At 40.7% G+C, this 27,580-nt stretch overlaps 1 protein-coding gene across 3 annotated transcripts in view; it reads right to left on the reverse strand.

Moving 5' to 3' along the window:
• TBXAS1 (thromboxane A synthase 1) overlaps window positions 1–27,580 on the reverse strand; it is a 234,064-nt gene that overhangs the window by 162,275 nt on the left and 44,209 nt on the right. For 2 of the 3 annotated variants that reach the window (XM_065743180.1, XM_065743182.1), the window contains exon 2: window positions 21,141–21,234. In XM_065743180.1, the coding sequence (XP_065599252.1) occupies window positions 21,141–21,234 (94 nt within the window). Of the gene's footprint in view, window positions 1–21,140; window positions 21,235–24,946; window positions 25,143–27,580 lie in introns of those variants that run through there. The other variant, XM_065743181.1, reaches the window with a different exon arrangement.

A 27,580-nucleotide genomic window follows, 5' to 3' on the forward strand; every position in this document is an offset into this window, starting at 1 on the left:
ACAGCATGAACTTGTAACCAGTCTGATTCCAAGCCATGTACATAGTCTGTTTGCTTTGATCGTTGCCCTCTGTGTAATTTTTTTTAATTTATGTGTATGCCATTTTAGATTTTAAAAAACACACATAGCCCTTTCACATTTATTAAAAGAAGTCTTCCTACCCTTAATAGTTATTAAGAGAGGTTAGTGTTATGTAATTAAGTTAATCCTCATTTGTAAAGGCTAATTAACCAAACACTAATTGAATCTGCATATGAAAATTTAGACAATGTGTTCTCATTACACAATTTAAAAATTACCTGAACTAAATACCAAACAAATTATATATTATTTTCTTCTACCTTTTCAGGTCGTGAAGAAAACTTATGCTGGCAGGCTCCTGTTTGTGTGCTGTACTACCCTCTTGCCATCTCCTGTCAGCAGCTGTCATAACACAGCTGGAAACCCTGTTCAAGCTCCTTGGCCAGAGTGGCCAAAAGCTCTTGGGATTGAGTCACCTCACCCAAAGGACCACATGGCTCGGTATGCTTCAGTCATGCCAATTCACCAGCCCCAAGTGTGCACACAACAGCCAGCTTGTAGCCACCAGGTCAGTTTTGGCAGGGCACTACCCCTTCACCCCCCGCTATCATCTCCCGTATAAGTCCCAAGCAGAAGACCCAGGTCTCATCTCATACTCCTCTGCTTGAATGTGCCTGCATTTCAAAAGCAAGTTATGTTTTGGACCCTTTTTGGCCCTTGCATGAGACATTTATAGTTTAAAATAATCAGGTTTCCAAGAAGGGATTGAGAAATGCACACCACCCTTTGGTATTTGTTGTCTTTTCCCATTAACTAGATTAATGGTTGATTCAAATAGGACGGTAACCGAAGATATGGTAGAAGGGAGAGGAAGCCAAGCAAACCTGACCTCAAAAGCATTCAAGGTTTCTCACTGCCATGGAACACACACAGTTCTCACATTTTATCACGAACTTCATCGTGTTTTTAGGATTTATATTGTAAGCCCCAGCAATGTCTCCATGGCATGGCTGCACAGAACAGCTGCAGTCAGTTAAAATCCTCTTGCGCACCACTTCTGGCCCACTGGCAACTACCTGACACTCTAGGTGCAGTACCTAACAGGGAGACTCTGTCAGAGAAAGGAATGGGAAATGAGATATAACTTGTTTATCCCTCTTCGGGAAGACTACATATTTTCTAGGTAAGGTAACTACAGAGGATGGACACATCAGTATTACATTCTACCTGGTGGCACTCAGAGAAATTAGCACAGACTGTGCTCAAAAGAATGCATCCATGAAAAGTGGAAACTCACAAGTGTCTCAAGGGTCATTCTTGGGACAAACTGCTCAGTGCTTTAAGGATCGACTTTGACATGATAAAGCTGAGAGACATTAGCTAAGAATCCTCATGACTCTTGGTTGAAAGGCATCCTCAGCAAGCAAAAAGACTTGGACTGTCATCTGAGAAGAAGCGGATGACCTGAAGAACCTGAACAACAGCAGTGAATGAATTTTCACTTCAAAACAAGGCTTCATGCCCTAGAGGGACTATGTTAACTCCATGATTTTCTGCCATAAGAGATTGTTTGAAAATGATGGAGAAGAAAAAGCCTGGACAGATGCATCAACCACAGGAATGAACAAATGATGATGAAAACTACAAATTCAGTTAATCTGGGATATGCTTTCTCTAGAATGCTGCATGCAAATCTGATGAGCCACATTCAAAAGGAATGAATTAAAAATGGAACAAGTCGAGAGAAGGGTTACAAGGATCCTCAGGGAACAGAAGGCCTGTCTTACAAGTAGTAATTAGGAGAGTTCATTTTAGCAAACCAAAGGTTCATTTTAGCAGACCAAAGGAAGCAGATATGCTTGCTGTCTATAAATGTACAGGGAGTAATCATCAGGGAGGGAAAATATCTATTTAATATAAAGGCCTACATTACTAAAAGATCAAATGAGTATAAACTGGCCATGGATAAGTGTTGCTAGGAATTAGATGAAAGTTACAGACTATCAAAGTAATAAGATTTTAGAGCAGCCTCCCAGACAGAAAAGCAGAGGCAAAAACCTCAAAAGAGGTTTTGATACAGAGGACATGATTGGATGCGAATACTCAGAAAAATGGAGTGCAGGATCAATAACCCAGCTCATCTGCTCCAGCCTTATGCTCCTTAAGGTGTCATACAGCTGCTTCCGGAATAAAAACAAGATGCTTCTCTAGTGAAAATGTCACATATGCACAGCATGTTCATGTTTTTAGTTGTTTTTCCCTTAGCTTTCCAAAGCATTCCCATGTAGATATGGCCTCAGATATTAATTTGGAATGCTGCAATGTGATTTTAGCTTTCCTTTTGTCTTTCTACTTTCAATCTCATTTCGCTTTACAAACTTCATTTCCACAACATCCCTGGGATGGTAAGTGCCCATCTGTCACAGGTGGGGAACTAGAAGTACACAGGATTAAGCACTTTGCCAAATGTCACACGAGAAGCCAATGGCAGAGCCAGAGATGAGCTGTAGGTTTCTCAGTCCTCCTTGGTATCTTACAGAACCATTCCTTCTCTGCCACTGAAACACAGATAGTATGTGACATAGGAATATCAACACATTTGATCTGTTTATGAGCTTACAAACATATCACATGCCTGAGGCTTCAAAGAAAATCAAGGGGGGGGGGGGGGGGGGGGAGGAGGGAGGGGAAGCACATATATGATTAATTCCAAAATGCTTTAAATAGGGGGAGGTTTCTCCCTCACCCAACTGTTAGCTTAAGATTCAATTACTCTTATACGGAGCTACACATGGGATTCGTCATAAAATTAACCAGGCCCCCAAATTATTCCAGCTGCTGTATTTGATTCTCCTCATTCTTGTAGTGATGAATTCTACAGGCTGATCACACTGGCAATACATATATATATATATATATATATATATATATATATTTGGAAGTTTCCTTCCATTAGCTTAGACCTTGTTTATGTCTGCTGTGGAGCTATAATTGCAACCTTACAATTTTTATTAAGACTGTTGTCTAAATAACATAAACCTGCTAGGTCCTTACTTTATTTAATAGCAAATGTCACAGAAGACACCTATTCAGGCTACTGCAAACCTTTATGGAAAACAAAACATGTTATTATGAACACATGCACATAGAGAAATACAATTTGTGCAATGAATGTTCATGAAAGGCTCCATATGAGGTCTTACAGACTTACTGCAGTTTCTGAGCCTGTGATAAATATATATTTATAAGAAGTCAAGTTACTGGGGAAAAAAAAAAGAGAGAAACCAGTGACGGATCTTATTTTTACTTGACTATATAGTTTCCACTGAATCTCTTCTAAGTTGTCATCTTTCCAAACAGAATGCAGTTCTCTCCCACAGTCTCTGCTTGTACATAATTCTACTTGACCACTAACCATCTTTGTTGCTTTTCTTAATATTACTACTTCCTCAAATTACAATAGGAAAACAGAGAATTACAGTGCTCTCTATAGGAGAGAATTCATTGTGCCATAGAAGACCATTGCAATGTGTACTTTTACTGCGTGTTCAATGTCTCTCAGAAGAGTTAGTGTAAGCATTCAGCACATCACTGCCAGTGAATGAGTTTTATTACTTTTCCTCGCTGGCCTGCCTTATGAGGAGCAAAGCAGCAATTGCATGATCTAAATAAGTAAAAACTATTTCTTGTAGGACAGACAGGCAGACACAGTAGCTAAATCTGAGGAAAACAAACATTTTGGGAGTACTCTGACAATGCAGTACTGTTTTAGGGAGCAACAAATTGGCACGTGGAGAAATGAAAGTTGACATCCCAAGAAAGGAGGCAGGGACTCTCCCTTCCTCCAAGGAGAGTCCCTGCTTCTAAGAAGTGCCATCCTTCTTCCCAGATCCAGCAACAGCAGATTGCTTTAGGTTATGAAAATGTCAATTTTCATGATAAAGAGACAGTAACCATCTCTTCGGCACAACAGAGTGCAAACAGACTTTGAAATACATACCAGAACAGTTACATGTCCATACACAAATTTAATATCTTCATCTACAGAACTAGAGTGATTGTGTTTAACTCTCTTTTCTGATAAGGACTCTGGGCTATCTCATATTGCCTTAACTCAGTAGCACCCAATGATTAGCATTATATAGACAAGTGGATTTCAAGGAAATGCTCAGCTTTACAAAGCAGCATTACTCATGATGATATCTCAGCATCCTCAGAGATATTTCCCTTGTATAGGGCTAGTAAGGCACTGCTGTTTATGAACTGATTACAAAAATTAATGGCACTTAAGTATCTGTGACCACCAAGTCTGAAACTATGAAACAAAGATCAGAAAGACCTAAAGATAATCACACTTCATCTGTGTTCATTTCCCAAATTTTGATCGTTTATTGTGTCAACACAAGGACACAAACCAGAACCCACTCAAAGCACTGCACCACATGCAGAGTACTCCACCAAGGGAGAGAGCTGGAAAGTGCATTACAGGTGACAGGCTTTAATCACTTCACTTAATGCATTACTGGAAGATAGTGGGACTACTTATGTATTTTAACATAGTTGGACAAGATCACACACATTCAAATATGAGGGCAGAAAAATATCCCTACAGATTGTGCTGCCCTCTGATGCAGAACAAAGCATGCTGCTATCTGCAGCATGGACAGACCCATTTCTATTACTATCACATGGCACCTCTGTAAAAGCCACAAGAATAAGGGCAAACAAATCCACATGACACACATACACAAGCTGCAAGGTGAACCCATACATTTGGAAACCCTCACTCTACCCATGTGAACAAATGCTTAATGTGCTTCATCCTGGTCCCAGACTCACAATCCAACAGGTAGGACAGACCTACCCCAAACCAAAATGGTCAAAACCATGGTGTAAGATCCTTAACAGGGCAGAATAGTCTTATTCCTCTTGGAATAAGATGAGCTACAACCCCAGCAGTCACATCAAACCATGCAGCTGATTCTTTGTCTACCTTAAAATAATTATTCCAACAAAACCTCCATGTTTTCGTAAAGTACGTTACTGTCCATGCTTCTCTGGAAGCCAGGCACTGTTTAAGACCCAAGCCACCCAGACAGTATCTGGTAGGATCCAAGCACAGAGAATAGACACACTGAAAAGCCACATCAGGCCTCCCCGGAACAAGCCAGACTGAAACACTCAGTGCCAAGCCCAGCACAGGCTGGGTAGATCAGGGAGAACAGCAGAAAGCGGGACAGCACAAGGAAACTAAACAGGAGGCTGCAGTGGAATGAGAGTTTGGGACAGCTCTCATGAGCAGCAAGACCACCAACCAGCACCCAGAGGACGCACAGAGGGTGCCAGGAAAGGCACAGTTATTCCTTCAACTCTGCCTTGTCTATCTGGATTTTTTTAAACAGTGAATGATGTTATACATCTCCAAGTACCAGATATTTTCCAGAGAGCTGATACATTCAGCTGCCATTTCACGGCTACATAAAAGAAAAGAGAGAGAGTCTTGGCACCCCTCGTTCAGTACAACTGCTATGTAGGAGTAGCCACTTCAGCACAAAGCACAAAGTTGAGAGCAACCACTGCCTTTCCCTTTCCCTGTGAATTTGCTGCACTCCTAGGGGATTGGGCCACTGGGAGAAAGGAACCACTGCCTGGGACAGAAGACAACTCTTCCATTACACCCTCCTGTAATTCAACAGCCTGGAGGGACTGTAAATGAAAGCAACAGTAGGGGACAGCAGAAAAATCAAACTCCTTATGAAGGCATCAGCACAAATTGAAAACTGTCTGCTCCTGTACTGTACTGCATTTTTTACTTTTACAGTATCAAATCACCACCATAATGTTGCTGAAAGAAAATGGACGTTCCTGGTTCCACTGTGGAGCTATATTGCTCATAGCAGTGCCAAGGTAGGGGCCTTTTCTAAGAGATCCTGAAAGAAAAGGGGAGTCCTATCTAGGAAATGGTAAAAATCCAAATTAATGGCAAGTTGAAAAACAAATTCATCAAAAAGTAAGAACTGAAATAATAAGAATTGAAATGGTAAGAAACAGCGCTGAAAATTTTAAGCTATCATCAGTTTTTGTTCCATATTTTCTGTCCAGGAAAAGAGCTGGAACAGTCAGTACTGGAGAATGTCATCCACTCGTGCCCTAGGAAGTAAAGGGGCATCTTACCACACCATGACCAGAATGTGGATGAGTCCCAGATTCACTGTAAGGTTCCTGCACAGGCTTCCAGGAGGGCTGAACAGCTCCAGGAGGGCTGCTTAAACTTCAGGGATAATACTGCTGTTTCTTTTCCTCTTCTTAAATATATACTTTCTTTTTTCTTTTCCCTGACCACTCTAAATACTTGGTCTCTCCCTTGAAGAGGAGGGTCAACACCTTTTTTTAGTTCAAGAGCAAAAACACAGGGTCAATCTGAAAGCAGAAATAAAAGCAAGACCCCCACGAAGAGCATACATATCTGTCCCTCACTCTCCTGCTAAAATTTCAAGCTAAAAGCATCATACACACAGACACACATACATATTAGAATTTCTGTATGTTTATTCAGAACAGCCTCAGGTTAATTAAATGACAATGCAGGATGCCAAAGAAAATCATATCTTTCAAAACACAGACAGCTATCTCCGCTCCTGTGGAACAGGTTATTTTGAGAGGATGAGTGATTAAATTCAATTAAAGCAACAGCTTTGAAGCATCGGCTTCAGGGCAGGGTTCCTCTCTTCCCCAGATCCTTAACCTTCTAGCTGGACATTCCCTTCCTGCCAAAACCTTTGTGGGGTGCAAAGATAGAGGCAGGAAAGAATGTTAACAGCCTCTTTTCACAGTAGCCAGTTGTCAGAGGACGTGGGGAAAAACAAACCACATGGAAAACAATTGCCAATTTGCGGTCTTGACCATTTAAAAACGAGTCTCAAAATAGTCTGCTAAATTGTTTCACCCGGAGCAAAATTACCCGTGGATACATATGTATGCACACATAAACAGCATCTCTTGACGCAGTGCTGATGGCGGCTGCAGTCAAGGAAGAAACGTTATTACACTGCACATTGTGAAAAGACCACAATACGGTAATTATTCTGAAAGGTTTTCACAAAGCACAATTATTAAGCTAACATTATCCCATTATTGTTTGTTGCTATGGAGATAATATAATCAATATATTTTCTGGATTGATTTTTTTAATACTACTAGCACGTTTCACAATACAGCAAGATTTAATGCATTAACTGATTTCAGTTTATGATTGGCAAAGTCTTGAGGCAATAGATTGCAATCCATCTCATGCCTATTATTCTATCAAGACATTAATGCCAAAATCTCTGCTTCAAAAGTGAGTTTTCCTTGTTGAAAATGAGAAAACGAATACCAATTTCTCAGAAGAGAGGCAATATTTCAAACATGAATTTAACACTTCTTCACATTTTTTCAAAGCCAAACAAAAACAGCCAGACTGACTACAGAAGTAGTAGAAAAGCAAGTTGTGTTTGAACCTTAAACTTAAGATGATTTTTAATCCCAGGGATTTTTTGAGCCATTATCCTCCACCTTGTAATATGAACTGCAGCCACAAGAGACTCCAGGGAAGCAGCAGTGACTGAAGTGCTGAGCAAAAGTCCATATGAAACCAAGTTGGGAGGGAGTGTTGACCTGCTGGAGGATACAAAGGCACTACAGAGGGACCTGGATAGACTGGATCGATGGGCCAAGCGCATGAGTTTCAATAGGGCCAAGTGTTGGGTCCTGAATTTTGGTCACAACTACCACAGGCAACCCTACAGGCTTGGGGAGGAGTGCCTGGAAAGCTGCCTAATGGAAATGGACCTTGGTGTGCTGGTGGACAGTCAGCTGAATATGAGCCAGCAGTGTGCTCAGGTGGCCAACAAAGCCACTGGCATTCTGACCCCTATCAGGAATGGTGTGGTGAGCAGGACTAGGGAAGTAATCCTGCCCTGTACTTGGCACTGGTGAGGCCCCACGAGCATTGTGTTCAGTTTTGGGCATCTCAATACAAAAAGGATATTGAGGTGCTGGAGCAAGTCCAAAGAAGGGCAACAGTGCTTGTGAAGGCCCTATGAGGAGCAACTGAAGGAACTGGGGCTGATTAGTCTGGGGAAGAGTAGGCTGAGGGGAGATCTTATTGGTCTCTTCAAATACCTGAAAGGTGATTGCAGAGAGAGCGGGGTTCATCTCTTCTCACTGGTGACAGGACAAGGGGAGATGACCTTAAATTACACCAGGGGAGGTTTAAGTGGGATACAAGGAAAAACTTCTTTACAGAAAAGGTTGTTAAGCACCTCCCCAGGGAGGTGGTTGAGTCACCATCCCTGAATGTGTTTAAAAACTGGATGTGGTGTTCAGGGACATGATTTAGCGGTGGGTTGTTAGAGTTAGGGTAGTACGGTTAGGTTGAGGTTGGACACGATGATCTTGAAGGTCTTTTCCAACCTGAGCAATCCTATGATTAAATGCATTTTACAGCACTGCCACAGCCTCTTTCTGTGCAGTCTTGGAGGAGCCAAACAGTAGCAGTTCCACATCCAATGAAGACATTAGATACCTCACTACTGCTCTTGAAAGGTGGTGAAGCAAAACTGTTGTAGTCAGAGACCTCAATTTCTTCACCCATAAAACCACAGAAATATCCCTTCCAGGTTTGTCACTGCAGATGCTGAGATGTTTGCAAATTAAGCAACTGCTCTGGTGTGGCACAGTGGTGAGCCTGCAAGAATCTGAGTCTCAATCAGATCTTTGCAAGACACTTAGTACATTACGTCAAAAGGCTTTTGACAGTGACATTCCAGTTTGTTACCTCTCATGGGAATTGATGGACTCACCATTCAGCAAAGTCTCAAAGCCTTTTAATAACATACCCTTTCCACAATCACCCAAAGAAGGGTTTTCTCCTCCCATATGACTTGAGCTATTCTAAGCTACCTTCCCATCATTCAATTCCAGAGATTACTGTATTTCATCAGCATCAGGTCAGAATTTATAAGTGCAGCATACTAGACCTTAGGTTGGATTTAGGACTAAATATAAGGAGTTATAGCAGCACATGAAAGTAACAACATCCAGTGATTCTGGGAATCACAGAGTTACAGTTCTAGGTTCTACAGTGGGGATTTAGCAGCCTTGCCACCAACCACAGTGTATAGAACTACTTGCATATTACAAGAGATTATTCACTACAGTAATTCCACCTTCTCCTCTAAAGGCATCAGATTGGGTGGTCTTGTCTTTCTACTTGATGTGGGCTGGGGCTCAGTAACTTAACTTTTGGTCTGACTCGTCACGGATTAAATTTGTTGCCTGTGCAACACATCTGGTCCTTCTGGCCCAAGGGATAAGTAAGAGTTAGGAATTCACATTCACATCCCACCCTCTATAAGACTGCTGTGCTGTCACTAATCCAAAAAGAGCCACAAAATGTTTATAAGCCACTCTTATCCTCCCTGGTCTGCACATCCAGGTCCTTCCATCATGTTTCTGAATTATTCCACTTTTATCAGAATGGCTCTGAACTGTTGTCTTGTTTTGCTTTGCTAGTGAATTACGCTTTTACTTTACCTTAGTAAATCATCTTTATCTCAACCCACGAGTTCTCACACTTGTACCTTTCCAATTCTCTCCCAGTCCCACCTGGGAAGAGTGGGCGAGTGGCTGTGTGCTGCTGAGCCACCTGTTTAGGTCAAACCACGGCACGTGGGCATGTGTCACAGTGGACAAGATAGGCACATATGTGCCTTTCCATCTTGTTTAACTTTTATGCTACTTCATGAAGAATTCTTCTGCCAGAAAGAGGTTAGAAAAGTAGGTATGATACTCATTCAAACAGGGTATTGTCACATGTGCAGCCTTAAAAAGGACACCATCTGCTAGTTTATCGGCACAGTAAAGCACTGCTTGATACGCATCATTGTTTCCAATATAAAGAAAAACTTCATTTGTTTCAGACCACTGACTACATGCTGTCCACCACAATGCATCACCATGCAACTACCCAGAAATTCTGCAAAAAGAAAAACTGATTTAGCTGTGGTCAGTCAGGGGATATCAATTTTGGTAACAAGAATGACACAATTACACTCCCAAGCAACTAGTCTCAATAGCAGATAGACAGCACCTCCAGTAAAGTGGCTGCAGCCCTCACTTTAACACTTATTCAGATCAAGTAGATCCCATGACTCCCTTCATCTCAGTGCTGCAGGAGTAAGATGCTACCTAGAAAAGTAATCAGAATCCCACTGAAAAGACTGGTGCTAGTCGCACTTTGCTTAGATATACTCTGTAATTGCCATATATCATCTTCTAAACAAAGATTGCTTTTTTTTTTTTTTTATGAACCAAGCCACAGAGGTATCCATGAGAAGACTTAATATTACTCCACAAGGCAAAGAACAAATTTTGTTGCTGGAGGATGCTGAATTCACAAACAACTGAGAGACATGCAGCAGCAAGAAGCACTGCACAGAGGTATCCATCACAGGGAAATCCTGTCCCTGGGCAGCAGAACTCCTGGAGCTCAGCTCTGCCAGTCCAGCTGTCTTTGGCCAGTAGGCTGACCCACTGGCTGCTGGTGGATGCTACTGGGGTCCCACAGCCTCATCTTTCATACCTCTCCTCACACACTCTGCTTTGCAGAAACAGGGAGAAGACAAAGACCACACACATCTTCAGCCCTTCCACACCAAAAGGCGAAAGGCCCTCACTGACTGCCCTCCCTGCTCCCATCACAGATAAATTCAGCTTAATCCACAGAGCTTTGCCTCTAACTATGCAAAAAGGTGGATCCAAGCTGGGAGGCTGGAAGCAATGTCAGCAAAGCCACGTCGCAGTCTCAGAGCTCCCTTTGCAGGCTCCATAACAGTGCTGTGCTCAGGGAGATGGGAGCTGTTCAAATGTTTTGACAGAACATGCCGATTCCTCGGGAATGTTTTTATTCTAGTCAATGTGCCAATTCCGCACAGATTTCCAGTGGAAAGCAGGCAGACAGTCTGGGTCTGGGTCTCCTGAAATAAAACAATTTCATCCAGAAAGAAGAATGTTGCATTTTCAGACTATATTTAACTCAATTTGCTGTTGTTTTAATCAGTTTCTCTGATCATTTTCAATTTTTCCTAGAAACCACATTTTCTGGCAGGATTTAAAGATAAGACAAAAGACACCTAAACACCGTAGAAAATTAAACTCCAGCAAAGTACCTCAGAGGACTTTTGAGATCTAAGTTTAAGGAAACAGAGCACAGAGATAAACAACACAGAAACCCCTCAAAACCCACTAACTTTACACTAAATAAATGATGTCCTAATTAGAGCCACTTAGTCTGGTTCTACAAGAACCCAAACACCTTCATGTTTATATTTGCAGTTGTCTTTCAAAGGCTCTCTTTTTCCCTTTCACCTTAGGGAGTTATTTATAGGGCTATTATAATTTGAGGTCTGGTCTTCTCGTGGCAGGTCTTCCATCCAGGAAATGAAATAGCATTAGAAAATGAAATCTCACATTTATGAGGTCTCTCAGATGGTTCCCAGGGGCATTGGGGAGGGGGTGGGGGGAGGAAAGGTAGTGAAAAATATAAACACAAATATAACTACAAGATACTTGCATGATCCCTAATTCCATCTGTCATGAACTATAAGAAACTCTTTATTAAAATAGAGACCCCTAGTATAAGGTCACCAACCGCAGCTTTTTTCCCTTAAAAAAACATCTCAATTCTTCTCTTGCATGTAGTAAAGAGCCCTTTCCACCATAGTTTGGCCGCAAGATGCTCCTGTCCATGACTGCCTCCATATTTGGAGCTCAAAGGATAATTCAAATGCCACCTTTCCCTGGCTGCCTTGCCACTTGGTTTTCACAGAATATTATATGTTCTGGTGTACTAATTGATCAAAACAGTTATTTTCATCCCTTTGCCAGCTGTAATCCTTGCAAAATAATCATATATCAATCACTGATTTCTTGTTCATATCTCTATGTACTTATTTCTTAGACTACCCTGTAGAGTGATGAGGTGTTTTATCTTATCCAGGTTTTATCATCCGCTGTTTTGACATACAGACATAGATGCAAATAAACATTAAAAAAAATGGAGACATAGGGGTTCCACATCCCCTTTTTATCAGCTTCACCCCAACACCTGCTCTTTTCACTTTCCATGACTGGAACATAATTGTGGTGTTTGAAGTCCCAGTCAGCTTCCAAGTGAATACTTGAATCCCTTAAATCACCATTACGTGTGATTTCCTATGGTTCCTGCAGTTCAGCATTTACTAATGCTAGTTGAATTGCCTCTAGCATCATGCTACCTATGAAAAGTTAACAGCTTTGCATTATGCCATAAGTGAAAAAGTTCATTAGTTACCTTGCACAAAAAAAAAAAAATCTATGGAAGGTCACAAAAAAACAGTAAAGACTAATGCTTTGGTTTGCTTTTCCCTCAAGTTTATTAAGAAAATATAAATTTGGGATCTTTTAGAACATATACATAGGTTTCCATTTTTTTGCCTTGCTCATAATTCACAGTTCCATTTCACCACTGCAAGAATCTTTAGTAAGAAGCTTATTCTTTTTTTCCTACCTGAATATTTAGAAATGCCCCAGTAAGTACAACTTGGCAACAAATGTTTTGCCTAAAAGTCACAGACTATTTAAGAATTTTGAAACAGAATGATAATAGCAGAGGAATAAAATGCAATGCGAAAATTACAGGGGACAACCCATGACTGTATCTGTCAATCTGCTGCACAGTGAAAACAGAAGGAAAATCCAACAGCTATTTGAAATACCTGGTTTTAAAGCACAGAGGTTTATTTTGACTGCAGACAATCCTTTCCTCTCTCAAGCCTGATTTGACTAACTCTGGTTAATTCTGGTTTCATGTTTCTGTCGAAGCTTAGGCACTTGTTGAGGCCTCTGAATATATGGCGAGTTAGATTGCATTTGATCTTCATATCCTTCAGACAATTTGGCTCTTTCTTACACTTCCGTATCTACCTAGGCAGCTTTTGTGGTTATGCATTTTGACCCAGACATTTGTCCAAAAAACAAACAAATAAAAGCAACAACAAAAAAAAAAACAAGGCAACAAACACCAGCAATCACCTATTTCTCACAACAGCAACAGCTGCTTTACACCAGTACCACATATGCTGCTACTTCAGCACTCACAGCTCTGTCCCAGCACCCAAACCTACAGTGCTCTCCCTACACTGCATCCATTTGACCATTTAAGCCAAGAGCAAGACGTAATTTCCCATTCAGTTCCTCCATACAAAAGTTACATTTCATCCACTACCTTCTTGAGGAAGGGAGAAAGAGTAAGGAACGCAGTAGGTCATACACTCTACATCCAGATAAAGCCACAAGGAGAGAGTATCACCCAAACTTCATTGTTGGCAGCTAGAAGGCAGCACACAATTAAAACTAGGGATTTAGTGGTACGTTAGAACAGACAGCTCTCCAAAGCCTTGTATTACTCACTTCAATACAAAACCAAGCCCAGCTGGTTACTGTAGATCAGACTTACAGAAGCTGTACCTTTCTACTTCAAAGAAAGAGTGGAGGAAGTATTTGTTTGCTACCTTTTCAGGATGACTTGATGTACAGAAAGCCAGCTTCTTATGTGAAGAGACTTGTCATGCTGTAAACATTTCTAGTGGAGCTTGGGTTAGCAGCACTTGTAAGAAAGTCCTAATGAAAATAAATTGTCATATATTTACCCATATGCTGAGGAGCATATGGCTAATGCATTTAGATGCTGCTCATGAAGTTAAGACTCAGCTAAATTGGTTGGCTCGTGGATAACGACTGTTCTCAACAACCAATCTGAGCTGGCTATAATTTTAGCATTATAGCTAATACCTGGCCACTATTATAATAAGTACTGATGCTGCTGACACAGTACTTCTTTTTCTGGATACAGATTTCTATGCATCAGGATAAGAAGCTGAGCAGCATAGGATGCCACCAAACTCCAGATTTACAGGTAACAAAACAGCAGATTGCTCTAATTCACTGCATTACTTAGTCTACTGCTTTCTGCTTTTATTTCAAGGAGTAATAGATTTTGCATTTACTTCAATCCTACTCTCTTCAAGCCACTGCTGCACTGACGTGAATATAGCCCAAACTCAACAGAAGACAGTGAGGCCTAAGGAATGTTTCCACTTTAAGACCACATACAGAAGCCCATGAAGTTCACTACAACAGCTTGTTCAGTCATATCACCACTGAGCTGCTTTTCAAGCTGAACAGCATAATTCACACGGATCACAGGAATTTGGGAGTTCAAGGCAAATTCCAGTTATACTGGGTCTATCAGTATGCTGCTACCACTGAAATCCCACATTATCCTAATTCTTTTAACTATTGTATAGCAAAACTATTTCATGAACACTTTTGCTACACTGCATGCCAGAGCTAGCTTTAATTCAGTAGTATGCATTGCTTAAAAAGTAGGCTACTGATAATACTCTGGAATTTTCTATGATGAACATGCAGATACAGTCGCCAAGAAGCACAATGCATGGCAAACTTCCCCTACATCACTCCCAACAGCCACACGTCATTTAAATGATGTAGGCCTCTACTCAAATGGATATTGGGAAGCCATTTCTCTGCTGCCACAAAAAAAAAAAAAAATCAATCAACTAAGGAGCAATGGATTTCTACCATGAATTGCATGAAATCACAAAAAATCATAATGATCTTGTGAATGAACCTTATTCAGATATCTTCAGTTACAGATCAGAGCTTAGGCCTGGCAATGATTCATAATTCTATTTGCTCTTTATCTTCTGTCAGATCATTTCAATCTCTTCCAGCCTTCAAACTGTCCAGTCTTTTAAAAGCAACAGTAATACCAGTCTCTCACAATCTACCAGAGAATATCCCCAGATAAGTCGCTTAGGCATTGATCACAGTGTTTCACCATAATCAGATGACAAAGCAAAACATAAGTACCAGAATACCATCCATGCCAGTCATATTGCAGGGGGGTAAAAAGAAGCACAAGGTGAAACAAAAGAAGCAGCTTTGCTTATCCAGAAAATAAGAAACACTCTGGGACTCTAGAGAAAGCTAGGAACATGACTGAAAAACAATCTCTGCCCTCAGTTTGTCATGATGCCATTGAAAACGCAATCCCTCTTCCACACAGTTGTGAAAGCCCTTTGCATTTAGGTAGCAATTGCCAAAGCCATTCCCTCCTCACCTCAAGCACAAAGTATGCCAAATGGAACTGCCAAAGCACAGCTAAGAGAATACCAAAGACATGATGTTGCTCATCAATGAAATCTTCCTCTCCTTTGAAAGACAGCTACTCTACTGCTTGTACAGAAAACATTCACCCAGCTGTATGCAGCACTGCAAAAGGAACAGCAGTAGGGCAGGCACAAGGTACACAACAATAAACTGTTCCTTGGACTACAAAAGCCAAAGTTCATTCTTTTCTCCTTTCAAAGGAAAAATATTTCAGAAAAGCAAAAGCATCCTTCATGACCAGTACCCTTGGGTCACCATTACCTACCAGCAAAGCAGCAATGATTCACCTTTTTTCCGTCACATAAGACCTGCCAGTTGCTTTGTGCCTCATAATACTGTCTCTAGCTTCCAAAGAGGTTATTTACAGAGAATCTATTGACGTCATATCAGGGGTACTTCACGAACATACTTATCAGATACATCAAGAGCTGAAACATCAAGGATATCATGTCTGTACAGAAGGCTGTCTGAGGACTACGCACTGCTTCCCCAGAGGCTCTCCCTGCTGAGGCCCCACAAGGCCAGTAAGCTGCTGCTATGAGCCCCTCAACAACTTTGTCTAACACCAGTCTGAGAAACCAGAGGTTGTGTTCTTGCTGAAGGGTGCCAGTGGCATTTAGTCAGATAACTGCCATGTCTCAGCCTCCTGCATTAGGTTCCCACAACCAGGTACTATTCTGACTCTGACAAGTAATCCAATCTAATGTCTGATCAAAGAAGGTGGCAAAGATTATCAGTTCAAACTAGGAAAATATATGCATTTGAAGTGGAGAGAGATGATACAAATGGTTTATGAACACATGAATATACACATAAAAACACATATAATCCCAAGATTTCTGTCATGCTGCAGACCGTAATGTGGCTAGGTTCAGATCTGCACCATGTGGTGCATTTCTTTTGACATGAACACACGAACAGACCTCCCAGTCAAGTGGAGTCTCACTAGGACACGAAGAAGACTCAAAGTACCCATGAGGTGTAGATGATCAAAACCCTCAGTGCACATGTACAGGCAGAGGATATACACCAGGCTGGTCACTGATGCCACAGTCACCCTTTCTGGTTCCATGTAGATAGTTACCAAGTGGCAAGGAACACACTTCCTTACCCTGTTCCTCTCCTGTTTATGCGTGCAAAGCAGCACAAAGCCATATGTAAGCTTTCACTGTTGGTGTAAGCCACATTATTATAATTAAATCCAGGTTCACAGTGTGAGAGCTCCTCTTCCTCCCTCTTGTCTTTTCCCCCTCACCATTTGGCTCTCTCCAACCTTGCTTGGGTATGTATGCTGTGTCATTAAATTCCAGAAGAGTAAATGATGCAGTCTCTCTCCAAGCACTGACACACTGCTTTCTAGGCTGAAAATTAGGCATAAGGTTCATTTCATTCCTGCAAGGAGCCGGCCTTTTATTTTTCTTTACTTCCCAGTCAAAGGATACTTTGGCAGCCTGAGGAAAAAGGTGATGTTCGCTCTCTGCTTTCTCCCCGTGTTTCCTCCCCTTCTCCACTCCCACCCTCCAGCCATAAAACATGGCCCAAGCAGATCCTAAACTGAAAGCACAACAAAGCACCGCACAGCCCCCACTCACATTCAGCAGAAGTGGGCCATGTCAGGGTAGCCTAGGATCCACAAGTAGGCCAGACAGAAATAAACACAGTAAACAAAGAGTATCCTGTCCAAGCAGAGAGGGGCTAAAGAGAGAGATGGTCTTCATTGAAATGCAAGGCAGGGACACAAGCAGCCAGTCCAAAGCGTCACTGGAGCTTGCTAGGAGCAATAGGAGGAGAGCAACATGTGTTCATGCCAACACAGGGATTCAATACATACCACTCAGCCACATGCGGGGCACAGCCACATATGTACCTACCAAGAACCCAAATGAGGAAGCCAAGGTGCACCCCAAAAAAGCAGAGCAGAAAGCTCCTGGCTACAGCAGGGCACTGCTCTGAAGCTGGGCAGAGCGCAGGTACATGCCAAGCCTGAAGCCGCTCAAATGTCAGCACCAGCAACACTTAACAGCACAGCTGCCTTCTAAGAGATGATAAATGGGGAGAAAGACACAGTAGAGCCATAGCAACAGGTCCAATGTTGGCTGTGTTTCTTCAGGAGGAAGGGTAACACAGCACACGTGTGCACCGTTTTCAGTGCATTTGTTGCATGGCAAAATACTTACCCTACAAATTAATAAGACTGTTCCACTTAGCATTTCTGCAACCTGCCCTTCTCACTTATGCACTGGTATAAGCCTCAAAGCCTATGCTGTGCATACCTTTGTGTCTCCTGTGTGTTTTTTTTTTACCTTCTCCACAAAACGCAGTCTTTCAGATCAGTAGGAAAAATGCAGTACATGGAGAAAGAGGGGGGGTCAGCAGCTCCTAGCAAAACACTGGTCTGTCTGCTGCAAGACTGCAGAGTTACTGGGAAAATTGAACCCGCTGCTTTTTTGAACAGTCTAATCATATTTACTATTACATCAGACATATCCACCACAAATTGTTCTCATGCAATGGAAAAATTTTTAATCTAATGCCTTAGTCTGAGATAATTTCCCAGCTGCAGAACTGTAATAATTTCCTATCTTCTCATTTTTTTAGATAAGTTGATTAACAGGGATATGTTTTAGTTTTCAGTGTGCAATTATCTCACTCTGTTGTACTTGAAAGAAAAGGGGCAACATACAGTAAAAATATATTGTTTTCCCTAGATCAACTGTTAAAAATCTACTTCTCTGTGACAGAGACAGGCCTTTCTTGTTACCTTTCCCTTATCCCCTTAACGTTCAGCACTTCCTCTTCCTTTCTCAGAGACACTACATTACAGCAACTCTTGTTTCAGGCATTTCTCAGGCAATATATTTTCCTAAAGAAAAATAAGTCTTTCAAAAAAATCTCATAGAGAAGATATTTTCTCATTTAAATTACATTTCAAAGTTTATTAAAAACCTCAATCCAGTTCGACTGGTCAAATCCTGCTTGCAGCATTCCTTCATTTTCAGGCACACTTACGGAATAATAATGATAGCAAAGATGACCGTAAGTCCTGATGTTCTGTTAACATATATGGTAGAATAAAATGAGAGTGTTCACTAGCATCTTTAAAATCGATTCACACCCATGTAAGCAAGGGAATAAGCAAGAAAATTCTTGAATTTATGCCATTCCGAGATTAAAAAAAAAAAGCACTTAGTCCTACAATTTGGTCAGAAGCTTTTGATTTTTTTTTTTCTTAAATCCCCAGGTCTGAGATTTACTTGGTTGCATTAGAGGGACTCACCTTGTTCCTCCATTTATCCTTAAATTTCTAGCAATTATATGCTAGGAGGAAAGTTCAAAACGTTAAGATGAGCACATTCTTTGAACTGAAAGGCTATATTTGTTGAAAAGCTTTGATTTCTAAGTTTCATTCTCATACAGAGGTTTTCAACATGTGTTGATTTGTAGATCAAATTCAACTAGAAATGCACAGATTTCACATATGTGCTGTATAGGAATCTGCATGAGAATTCATTACTCTTCGCCACCATTCATGCATGCCTCTGATACAAACAGATCATGGGCTGAAAGCTTCTTTTAGTAGGATTGTGGCTTGCATTCTTCCATGCGTAAAGTTGGTGATATGGCACAGCAAGAGAAGAAGCTGGCCTGTTAAAAGAAACCCTTTAAAAAGCCAGTTTGGTTAAAGGACATGACTGTGTGAACAAGCAAGTGAAAAAACTTCTTAATGTTACAGCAAACTGCTGCTCTTGCACCACTGTCCCATTGGCAGCTAAGTCTCTAAAACCTGTCCCAGCCCTGAGGAAGGAGGGATGCAGCAATTACCCCAGCAAAGCAAAGCAGAAGCTGTCCTCTACCGCCTACAGTGAAAAGACATGTTTTATAAAAATGCCCTGGTGGAGGATAGCCAGCAGAATAATAGCAGCCTTCCTCTTAACAATACGTTGCTTGGTGTTCTACTGCTAAACAAGTAGCCACAGCAGATCCAGAAGATAGGGCAAAACTTAAGAGAAGGAAGATTACAAAGAGGCTAGATTCATCCCTGCCTATTTCAACTGGCTATAAAACCATAGACAGGAGAGGTGGTGAAACATTGTAGAGCTGGACACACAGTCCAGTGGGGCTGGGGTTCTCGCACCATCACTCAACTTCCAGGCAGGGTTTTTGAGCATTCTTACTCCTTGGTACTTTGAGACATGATTTCATGGCTACTTTTAATCATTGTTTTTACTTGTAACTTAGTAAAATCATGCTTTTGTTAGCCTATTTTAAGCAATTTTAATGAACGCAACACGGGTAACAAAAATTGCCTAACAGATATAGATAATAGTTTGTAGAAAGCTTCAGCTCACGCAGTGGTAACAGAGTAAGTCTATCTATATCTTATCAAAATAACTTCGGCAGTTTTTTCCTACAGCAAATGTTAGCAGGTGACTAATATAAACAGGATTTTGCCACCAAAGAATGAGTCACTACATCCCATCTAGTTGATTTTAAACCAGAACAATGAGGGTGAACTGGTCTGTATTCTATACAGTTGGCATCCTCAGCATCTTAGAGTCATCCTGTCAATTCCATTCAAATGAATGAAGAGGAAATAAGTCCATTTTTTATGCTATTTTCTAAATGAAATCAGATGTACGTGTAAAACGGGCATTTAAGTGGGTTTTACCTAATAACGAGTCAGATATCGACAGAACAATCACCATGAAAACCAAGGTAAGTGGCACTACATTCTCATTAATAATTGAAATCTCAGCATAGATATTGATGACTGCGCATTTAAAAGAGGAAATTGGGCTGCAGCTGGAGTTAGACCAGATCTCCTGAAAAGTTGTTGGAACAAAACAGACACACTTGGGAGGCTTTACTGTAAGTCTGTAATGGTTTGGAAGGCGCAGCAATGACAGCAGGGCAGCAAGGTCCTAGGCTGGAACAAGTGAGGATTTGCACAAATACAACAACCATGAGCACAAAAATAAAGAAAAGAAGCTGTTTACTTTCAGAAGACCTAAGGTACACAAAGCACTCCAGCAAGATATCTTGTTTCCACTGCCAACCCTTAAATGAGGTCTGGGAAGGGCTGGATATTGGCTCCACCCCTTCCGGTCACTCAGGTACATCTCATGCACCTGAGCTTCCCTGGGTTGGCCCTGCCTTCCCACCAGATGTTCAGTCACTGCTTCAAGCCATGACTTAACATTTTTGCTTGAGTCCAACCAGAGAAATGGCAGCTCCTTGTTACTGACAGTATGTGGATAATCAGAAGCTGAGCAAGGAACAAAACAGATCAGCGTGAACAGACTAACAGGAGGTGATGAGAAAGAAGAGTAAGTGAATTAAATCTGATGGCAGAATCTACAATACTTCTCCTCCTGGTCCAGGAAGGCAATATCCAGGGCATGGAGCAATAACATCTAGTGATCTCTGATTCCAGTTATTGCTTAGAAACCAGAAACATTACAAGCTTTAAAATAAATGTGTACCATCAGCAAAAATCCAAACAAATAGAAAGGTCACTCAGAACAAACCAGTTAGGGCTAGTTAACATAATCTGCACGATTCACATAACTAAGTTTGTTTCACTGAGTGCACGAACCTTCTTGGAATACCTCAAGTAATTAACTGCAGGAGCTTATGCATTTTCTTTCCCCTCAGGTTTATTTTATCCTGAAATTACTGTTGTTTGCATACAACTGTTCCTACAGATTTGCTCAAAAAGCTGTATTTTCCTTGTTCTCTCCAGAGGGAGATGCTTACAGAGATGATAGTACTGAACATAAAGTCCCCTTCAATTCCTCCTACCTCCTAGTCACTCTTCCCATCATAAAAATAAAACCATTCCTTACCTCACGGAAAAAGAGCAGGTTTCCAATGAAGGGAAGAGGTGGGGGATGTCTGATTCCCACTTCACTTAGTTTGGAGAAGGCTGAGGTGGAGTACCTGGACAAAATAAGGCAGTAAGTTAATTTTTAACCTTGTCATGATAAGGCTTCCCATGGTAATTGGTTCAGGTGGCTTGCCTGGGTTCAGAGAGGGAGAAGATACTTTCAGTGTTGGCCAAAGAGAACCATCAGATTGATGATACCCCTCCTTCAGACTCAAACACAGGTCTGCAAACTGGAGTGAGAGCTACTCCTCTTCCCCTAGAAGGTCTTTTAGAATCACAGAATGGCTTGGGTTGGAGAGGACTTCAAAGATCACCATAAGTGCACTGTAAGTGAATCATTAAAGTGATGTGAGGTTGCAGGAGGAGTGAAACAGGAATTTGGTTTTGGCTACTGAGGTACAGCTGGGAAAGAAGCAAAATAGATCTTCACATGATTATTTTCTTCTTCCATCACCACTACCTCTACAAGAACAGCAGGAATTCAAACTAGCTGCAGTTGTGAGTGAGCCAAGACACTGTCAGTGTTTCCAAGTCAAGCCTAGTATTTGGGCCAGATATGCTGATTAAGTGATTTTCCAGCTGCCAGTCAGCAAATTAAACAAAGATAAAAAAAAAACACAGGGAAACAAAACGCAAACTGAGAAGCTTCATGCATCCCTTGTTTCAGATGGAACTGTGGCATGACAACTGGATAGGGGAGGAAGCTACCCCAAAGCCTTCTCCCCTTTCTTTCTTAATATGTACAATGAGTTTAAGTCAGCAGATTTCAGGTAGTGAAACCTCTAAGTGCAGGAGCTGACAGCAGCAGTTTTGATTAGCCAAAGACACATTAACAGTGATTGTTATCATGCTGAACACTATCGCCAGGAGGACCTGTGTAAAAGATCATTAAAATTAAAAAATACAGTATCTTGATTAGCACCCCAGCTCAGATCAATAACAATTTTAAAGCACTCCCCCAGTTGTCCATGTGCATTCCATGATGTTTCCACATCCAGTACAGCTGTGGTATCTGCAAACCACCCTTCTTTGAGAGGAAGCTGAAGTATGAGAGCCAAGGCTCTCCTGACATGGCAGTTCTGAACTACTAAGTGGTCCTTTAGCTTTGAACCACAAAGATGGTGGGACTGGGGATCAAATTAAATTTAGCCCAAAATAGAAACCATGAACTGCATATAGTGCAGGGGTCATGGCATCAGCTGCTTTAGGCTACTGACTTCTACAATTCATCTGAATTACACAACAGAGACACAGCCAGGAGCAGTGCCCTCAGATCCCAGTGAGCTGATTCCCCTACAAAGCCCAGCTGACACTTCTGTTGACTCTGAAGACTGCGCTAACCCACTGCTACAACTTGGACATCTCTGCTTTCATATCCCATAAGCTACATATGTCTCATTTGAAATACCCTATGTGATGCAAGGAGCATTCTGGTTTAATCATATGGGTAAATAATGCACAAATCTTCTGGAGCAGGGAGAATGGAGGAAAGAATTGGTGTCCGAAAATGGTTCTTCCCTCCAGAAGGTGGGAAAAAAATGCTGCTGCCAAAAGAAATATAGGAAATTAAGAGTGTTAAATCTCGTTTGACCAACAAAACAGAACGTGACTTAAGTAACTAGTCAGTAGCTTTCTGCATTTCGATTTCTTGAGAAGATTTCCTGAAGCACAATACCTGTTCTCTTAATGGATTTTCTTTTGTGGAAGATACTTTATAGAAATTGCAATCAGAACATACAGATATGATTATGTTTAAATAGCAATCATGTTCTTTCACCAAGCAGTAGAAACTTTCTCAAACCTTCTGAAAAGAAGGGGGATGTGTCTTCAGTCTGTGCAAAAACACTATTTCAGTATTGCAGAGTATTTTGAGGAAAAAGGGCACAGAAGTCAACATTTATACAGTTCTTATATATATTATTGACTTTCTGGCTACTTAACCACTTTTTAATAGTTTTTTTTTTATTATTATTGTTATTTTAAATTGAAATAGCTGACACTCTTGGGGGAAAAAAAGCCAACACATTCTAACTTCAAAATGACAAGCAGCCTACGCGATACATTTTCTTCCCCAAAGAGAGAATTTTTTTTTTGCTGCTGTTTGAAATCTGCCTAAAGTGCCTTTGTGTTGCAGCAAAGTCCTCGTCTTCTGTATGTAAACAGCAGAAGAGATGAAAACTTATCTCAATGGAAACCAGTCAGCTTTGCAGCATTTTTCGCTGGATGCTTAAAATGTAGCATATGTGACAAGTAACAAAACAGAGCTGGAGCCATAGCTAACTGCTCATTTACTGTAGTGTGGACATTGTACATCCCTGATCTTCCTGCAAACTGAAACACAAATCTATCAGAATCTTACACTGCACTAATTAATTGATGTGATCTCCAAATACTTAGAAAGGAGTAGAACTAAGGAGAACGGTGCTCGAAGCTCGGTGCTCGGGCTCACAAGACAAGAAGCATATCTGGATTCTGAGGACTATTAATGCTCAGATAAGCAGCCCCCCTTTGTCCACTTCTGAACTGTACTGGCAGCTCCATACCAAGGATTTGCTATCTTTCTTCCTCCTAGGAGATTTCTCTGATGTTTTTTATTCACCTGCATTTAAAGGAGGTTTTTAAAAGGCAGGGAAACAGGGTTTACAATGAGATGGGAAACAGAAGGGCAGTAGTCAACCTACACACTGAAGTAAGCCAACAAAAGGACAGGGCCAGTAGAATAAAAAAGAAATCTCATTAATAAATACCTACAGCTCTGTATTGGTAAGATTTCAGCATATTTCTGGCATTGTTGAAATATCTGTAGTTTTGCAGAAAAGAGTATGCAAGCACTGAGGGACAGACTACGTTGCATGCACAGAAAGAAGATTTAATATTGCACAGATATCATTGTAAGAGCTACATTCCCTTCCTCTATCTCTGTGATTTTTCAGCTCATGCCCACCAATTGGAAGGTGTAGGAGGAGGAAAAAGAAAGGGATTTTTTGGGGGGAGGGTTATTTAAAAAAAAAAAATTAACAGAAAAAAAAATCTGTCCTGTGTAACACCAAATGAACATCAGCAATGCGCACACCTGACAGCTTCATGGCACAAGGCTTTGCCTCTTCATCCAGAAGGGACTGATAACTAGAAGGGGCTAATTTATGTGATTCAGCTACTCAGCACACCCATGACACACATTTGGCCAGCAGCTTGCAGAGCTGCGTGCAACGTGCACAGGGAGAACAGTGGCCAGGTTTTGTTGCTGGAAGGGGAGGTAGGCTAGAAGCTGGCTGAGTGCAAACAGGCAGGATTGCCTGGCAGGTAGTCACACCACATTCATCTCAAGAAGCTGGATACCTAAACAAAACAGTTCTGAATCTGCCTTAACACCAGCAGGAAGTCTTATTTCTCAATCTGATGCTTTGTGTGTTGATATATTCCAAAAACGTATCAGTTATCAGGCAACTTCCAAAATAAAAAATGCTGTTTCTATGCAAGCGCACCAAGGGAAGAAGACCAGCCAGCAGACTATCAGACAGAAAGGATGAGTCAAAAACTACTTGTATTTCTTTAAGACAATGAGGATTTGCAAGAAAAATGAAAGGAAGAAAAAAAAAATAACCTCCAAAGATTTACACTACTTTTGTTACTCAAAAACATACATTTCCACTTTTCCTGTTAAATGCCACCTGTAGTTCTGATATTTCATCTAAACCAATCTAGAAATAGAAGAGATACTCAAAGGTAACCAAAATGGCCAAAGATAGAGAATAACTTCCATACCAGGAATAGGTATCCATCTTGTGATATTGGAAAAAGAAGCAAATGACGCAGCATGACAAATACATTTCAGATGCTGCATAACTTAGAGAGGATAAATAAAGAATTGTTAGTCATCATTGCTATAAATAGATGACTAAATAATAAAAGCCACACACAACAAATAAATATTCAGGTGGCAGGATTAAAATGAAGCACTTTTCCACACAATCAATATTCTAACTACAGAACTCTGCCACAAGATGCTGTCTATTCTAGACACTCAAAAAGCTACCAAAAAAAAAAAAAGATTAAATAAAATTAATTAAAGAAAAATCATCAAGCACATAATTCATGAATTTAACAAACATAAAAGAGGGAAAAAAAAAGATTAAAGGAAAGGAGAAAAAATATTCTCATACACAGGGAACTGGTCTATAAGCTTCCAGTAGCAGCCTAGAAGACAACGTTACAAAACCTAACAGAAAAAACTTTAGACTCTGCTTTTCTACAGAGGACAACAGGAAAGCGTCTTTGCATAAAGGGAGGGGTACATAAAGGATAAGACTCTGGTGGCAGCAATATAGAGCAGACAACCCAGCATATTCTCAGTCTCACTCAAAGTAGAAACATACCCTACTATTTACATATGCAGGGCTTCCTGCACAGAGTTAAAATCCTGGCATTATATTTTGAATAAAATGACAACACATCAAAAGAAAAGCAGTAATGAAATGGATCAATAAACAATTCAATAACTCTTTAAAGATATTCAAATGGCCTCACAGAGCAGGATGCTCTCTGCTTAGATTAAGTATAACTGTTAAGAGAAAGTCATTATGCCAAATACATTCCTGTAGACCAGCAAGGGTGACTGAAGCTGTGTGAAACACAAACTTTCTGCCACAAGACGCCTTGTAAAAAAATAAGAAGGGATTAAAACCAACTGATAATTAATATAAGTTGTAATGAATATGTGTGTGTCAGAACAAGCTTTCTGCCCCAGCAGTCCAGAATTGATCAATACTGCAAGAAAAAGTATTACACAATCTACCATTAAGTGCAATCAATTTGTACAGCAGAAATCATTCATAAGTTGCCAAATCTATATCAGAGTTCAACATACCACTGAAATCACCCTAAGTCTTTCTTTCAATAGAAAGTGCGTCATTCCTTCTACATCCAAGTAATGCACAACCTAATAATATCTGCAAGCTATAAACTAGGACACTCCGAGAGAAGGTGGGGAGGAAAAGAGTGATGTTTTTCTGTCTTATTGTTGGGAGCTGGAAGATGTGTTATTTTGGAAGACTGAGTGGGAAAACAAAGTATTTTGCTGAAATAATGGAAATCATACCTGCCAAGTAAGGGATAATCACACATTTTTCACCTATTTGCCTCTATTAATGCATGTCCACACTAGATTACAGTTAACACTAGGACATAGTTTTGCTCAAAGTAGTGCTAATATACAAAATAGTATGGTAGCCTCCCAAACATTACAATGATGGTTCATAAAACATATAAGCATTCCTTGGAGCCCTGCCTAGAAAGTGCAGTCTCACCAAGACACTGATATCATCCCTGGGCTGGCAATAGAGTCAAGAGTTTCTGCTCTTAGCCCTCTCTGGGGATTTTTGCATTATGGATACTGCATCAAGATCACTGGAGAGCTGCCACCAGACAAGTCTTTACTCATCTCATGCTCAGGACATGCAATGTAGAAAGCACTGTTTCATCCCAACAGAGGAACATAAAGAGAACATGTTTTGAAAGTGGGCATTCCAGTGAGCATCACAGGCAACATGAATACCACCTCTTGCTGTCACCTCCAGGAACTGAACTCACAGGAAAAACAAAATTTTAAAAAAGTCAGCTATCCATCCCCACAAGGCTTAAATGCTGAAGCAGAAGAAAGAAAATAGGGGAAATTAACTCTTTCTTACAACTCGTTCTACTAACCTTGGTCAAAAGCTACCAAATTGCCCTTTGCTATTACCCAGCAGTTGCTCTGGTAAAAATGAAGATTTCTGCTGAAAGGAAATATATCTGGACGTGTAGAGTACTCAACTCAGAGGAAAAAATGACTACTGCTCCTATAAATAAATAATCCACAAGTAATGTTTCAGTATATTCTTAAGGTAAGCTTCAAAAGAGTCTTTAGCCAGCTTGGGATAAGGTTGAGTACTGCAATTTCACTTTCAACTGCAAAAACCGATACATTTTAGGTTATGAATTTATGGAGCTGTAACACCAGTTTTAGAGATAATAACTTCCCCATGATGCTTACTCTTCTTAATCACTTGTCTGTGCTCCCAGTGTTGGGACTTTGACATAATTGCACAGGAATAAGACAGACATTACACACACTTGCACCATCTGCCTCCACAGGGGCAGATGTTTTCCAGCTGTGAAACAAAAGTGACCATAGGATTATTATTCCTTGTGCATTAGCAAATGCTTTAATGAAATGATGTGCAGGAAAGGCCAAATTATATGCCCAGTATCACATTTATCCTTCATCTATCTGCTAAAAATCCTTTTTTTAATCTATACTGTTCTGATCTGCTGAACAATTCTTTAAGTGTCCCTTATCATAAGAAACCTGATAGACTCAAGGGACTGGATGTAATAAGGCTGCAGGTTGTCACAGTGTGT

This window comes from Cyrtonyx montezumae, unplaced genomic scaffold, assembly GCF_038088225.1.
Source record: "Cyrtonyx montezumae isolate F1298 unplaced genomic scaffold, pur_monq_1.0 scaffold_3, whole genome shotgun sequence".
NCBI classification, from domain to species: domain Eukaryota; kingdom Metazoa; phylum Chordata; class Aves; order Galliformes; family Odontophoridae; genus Cyrtonyx; species Cyrtonyx montezumae.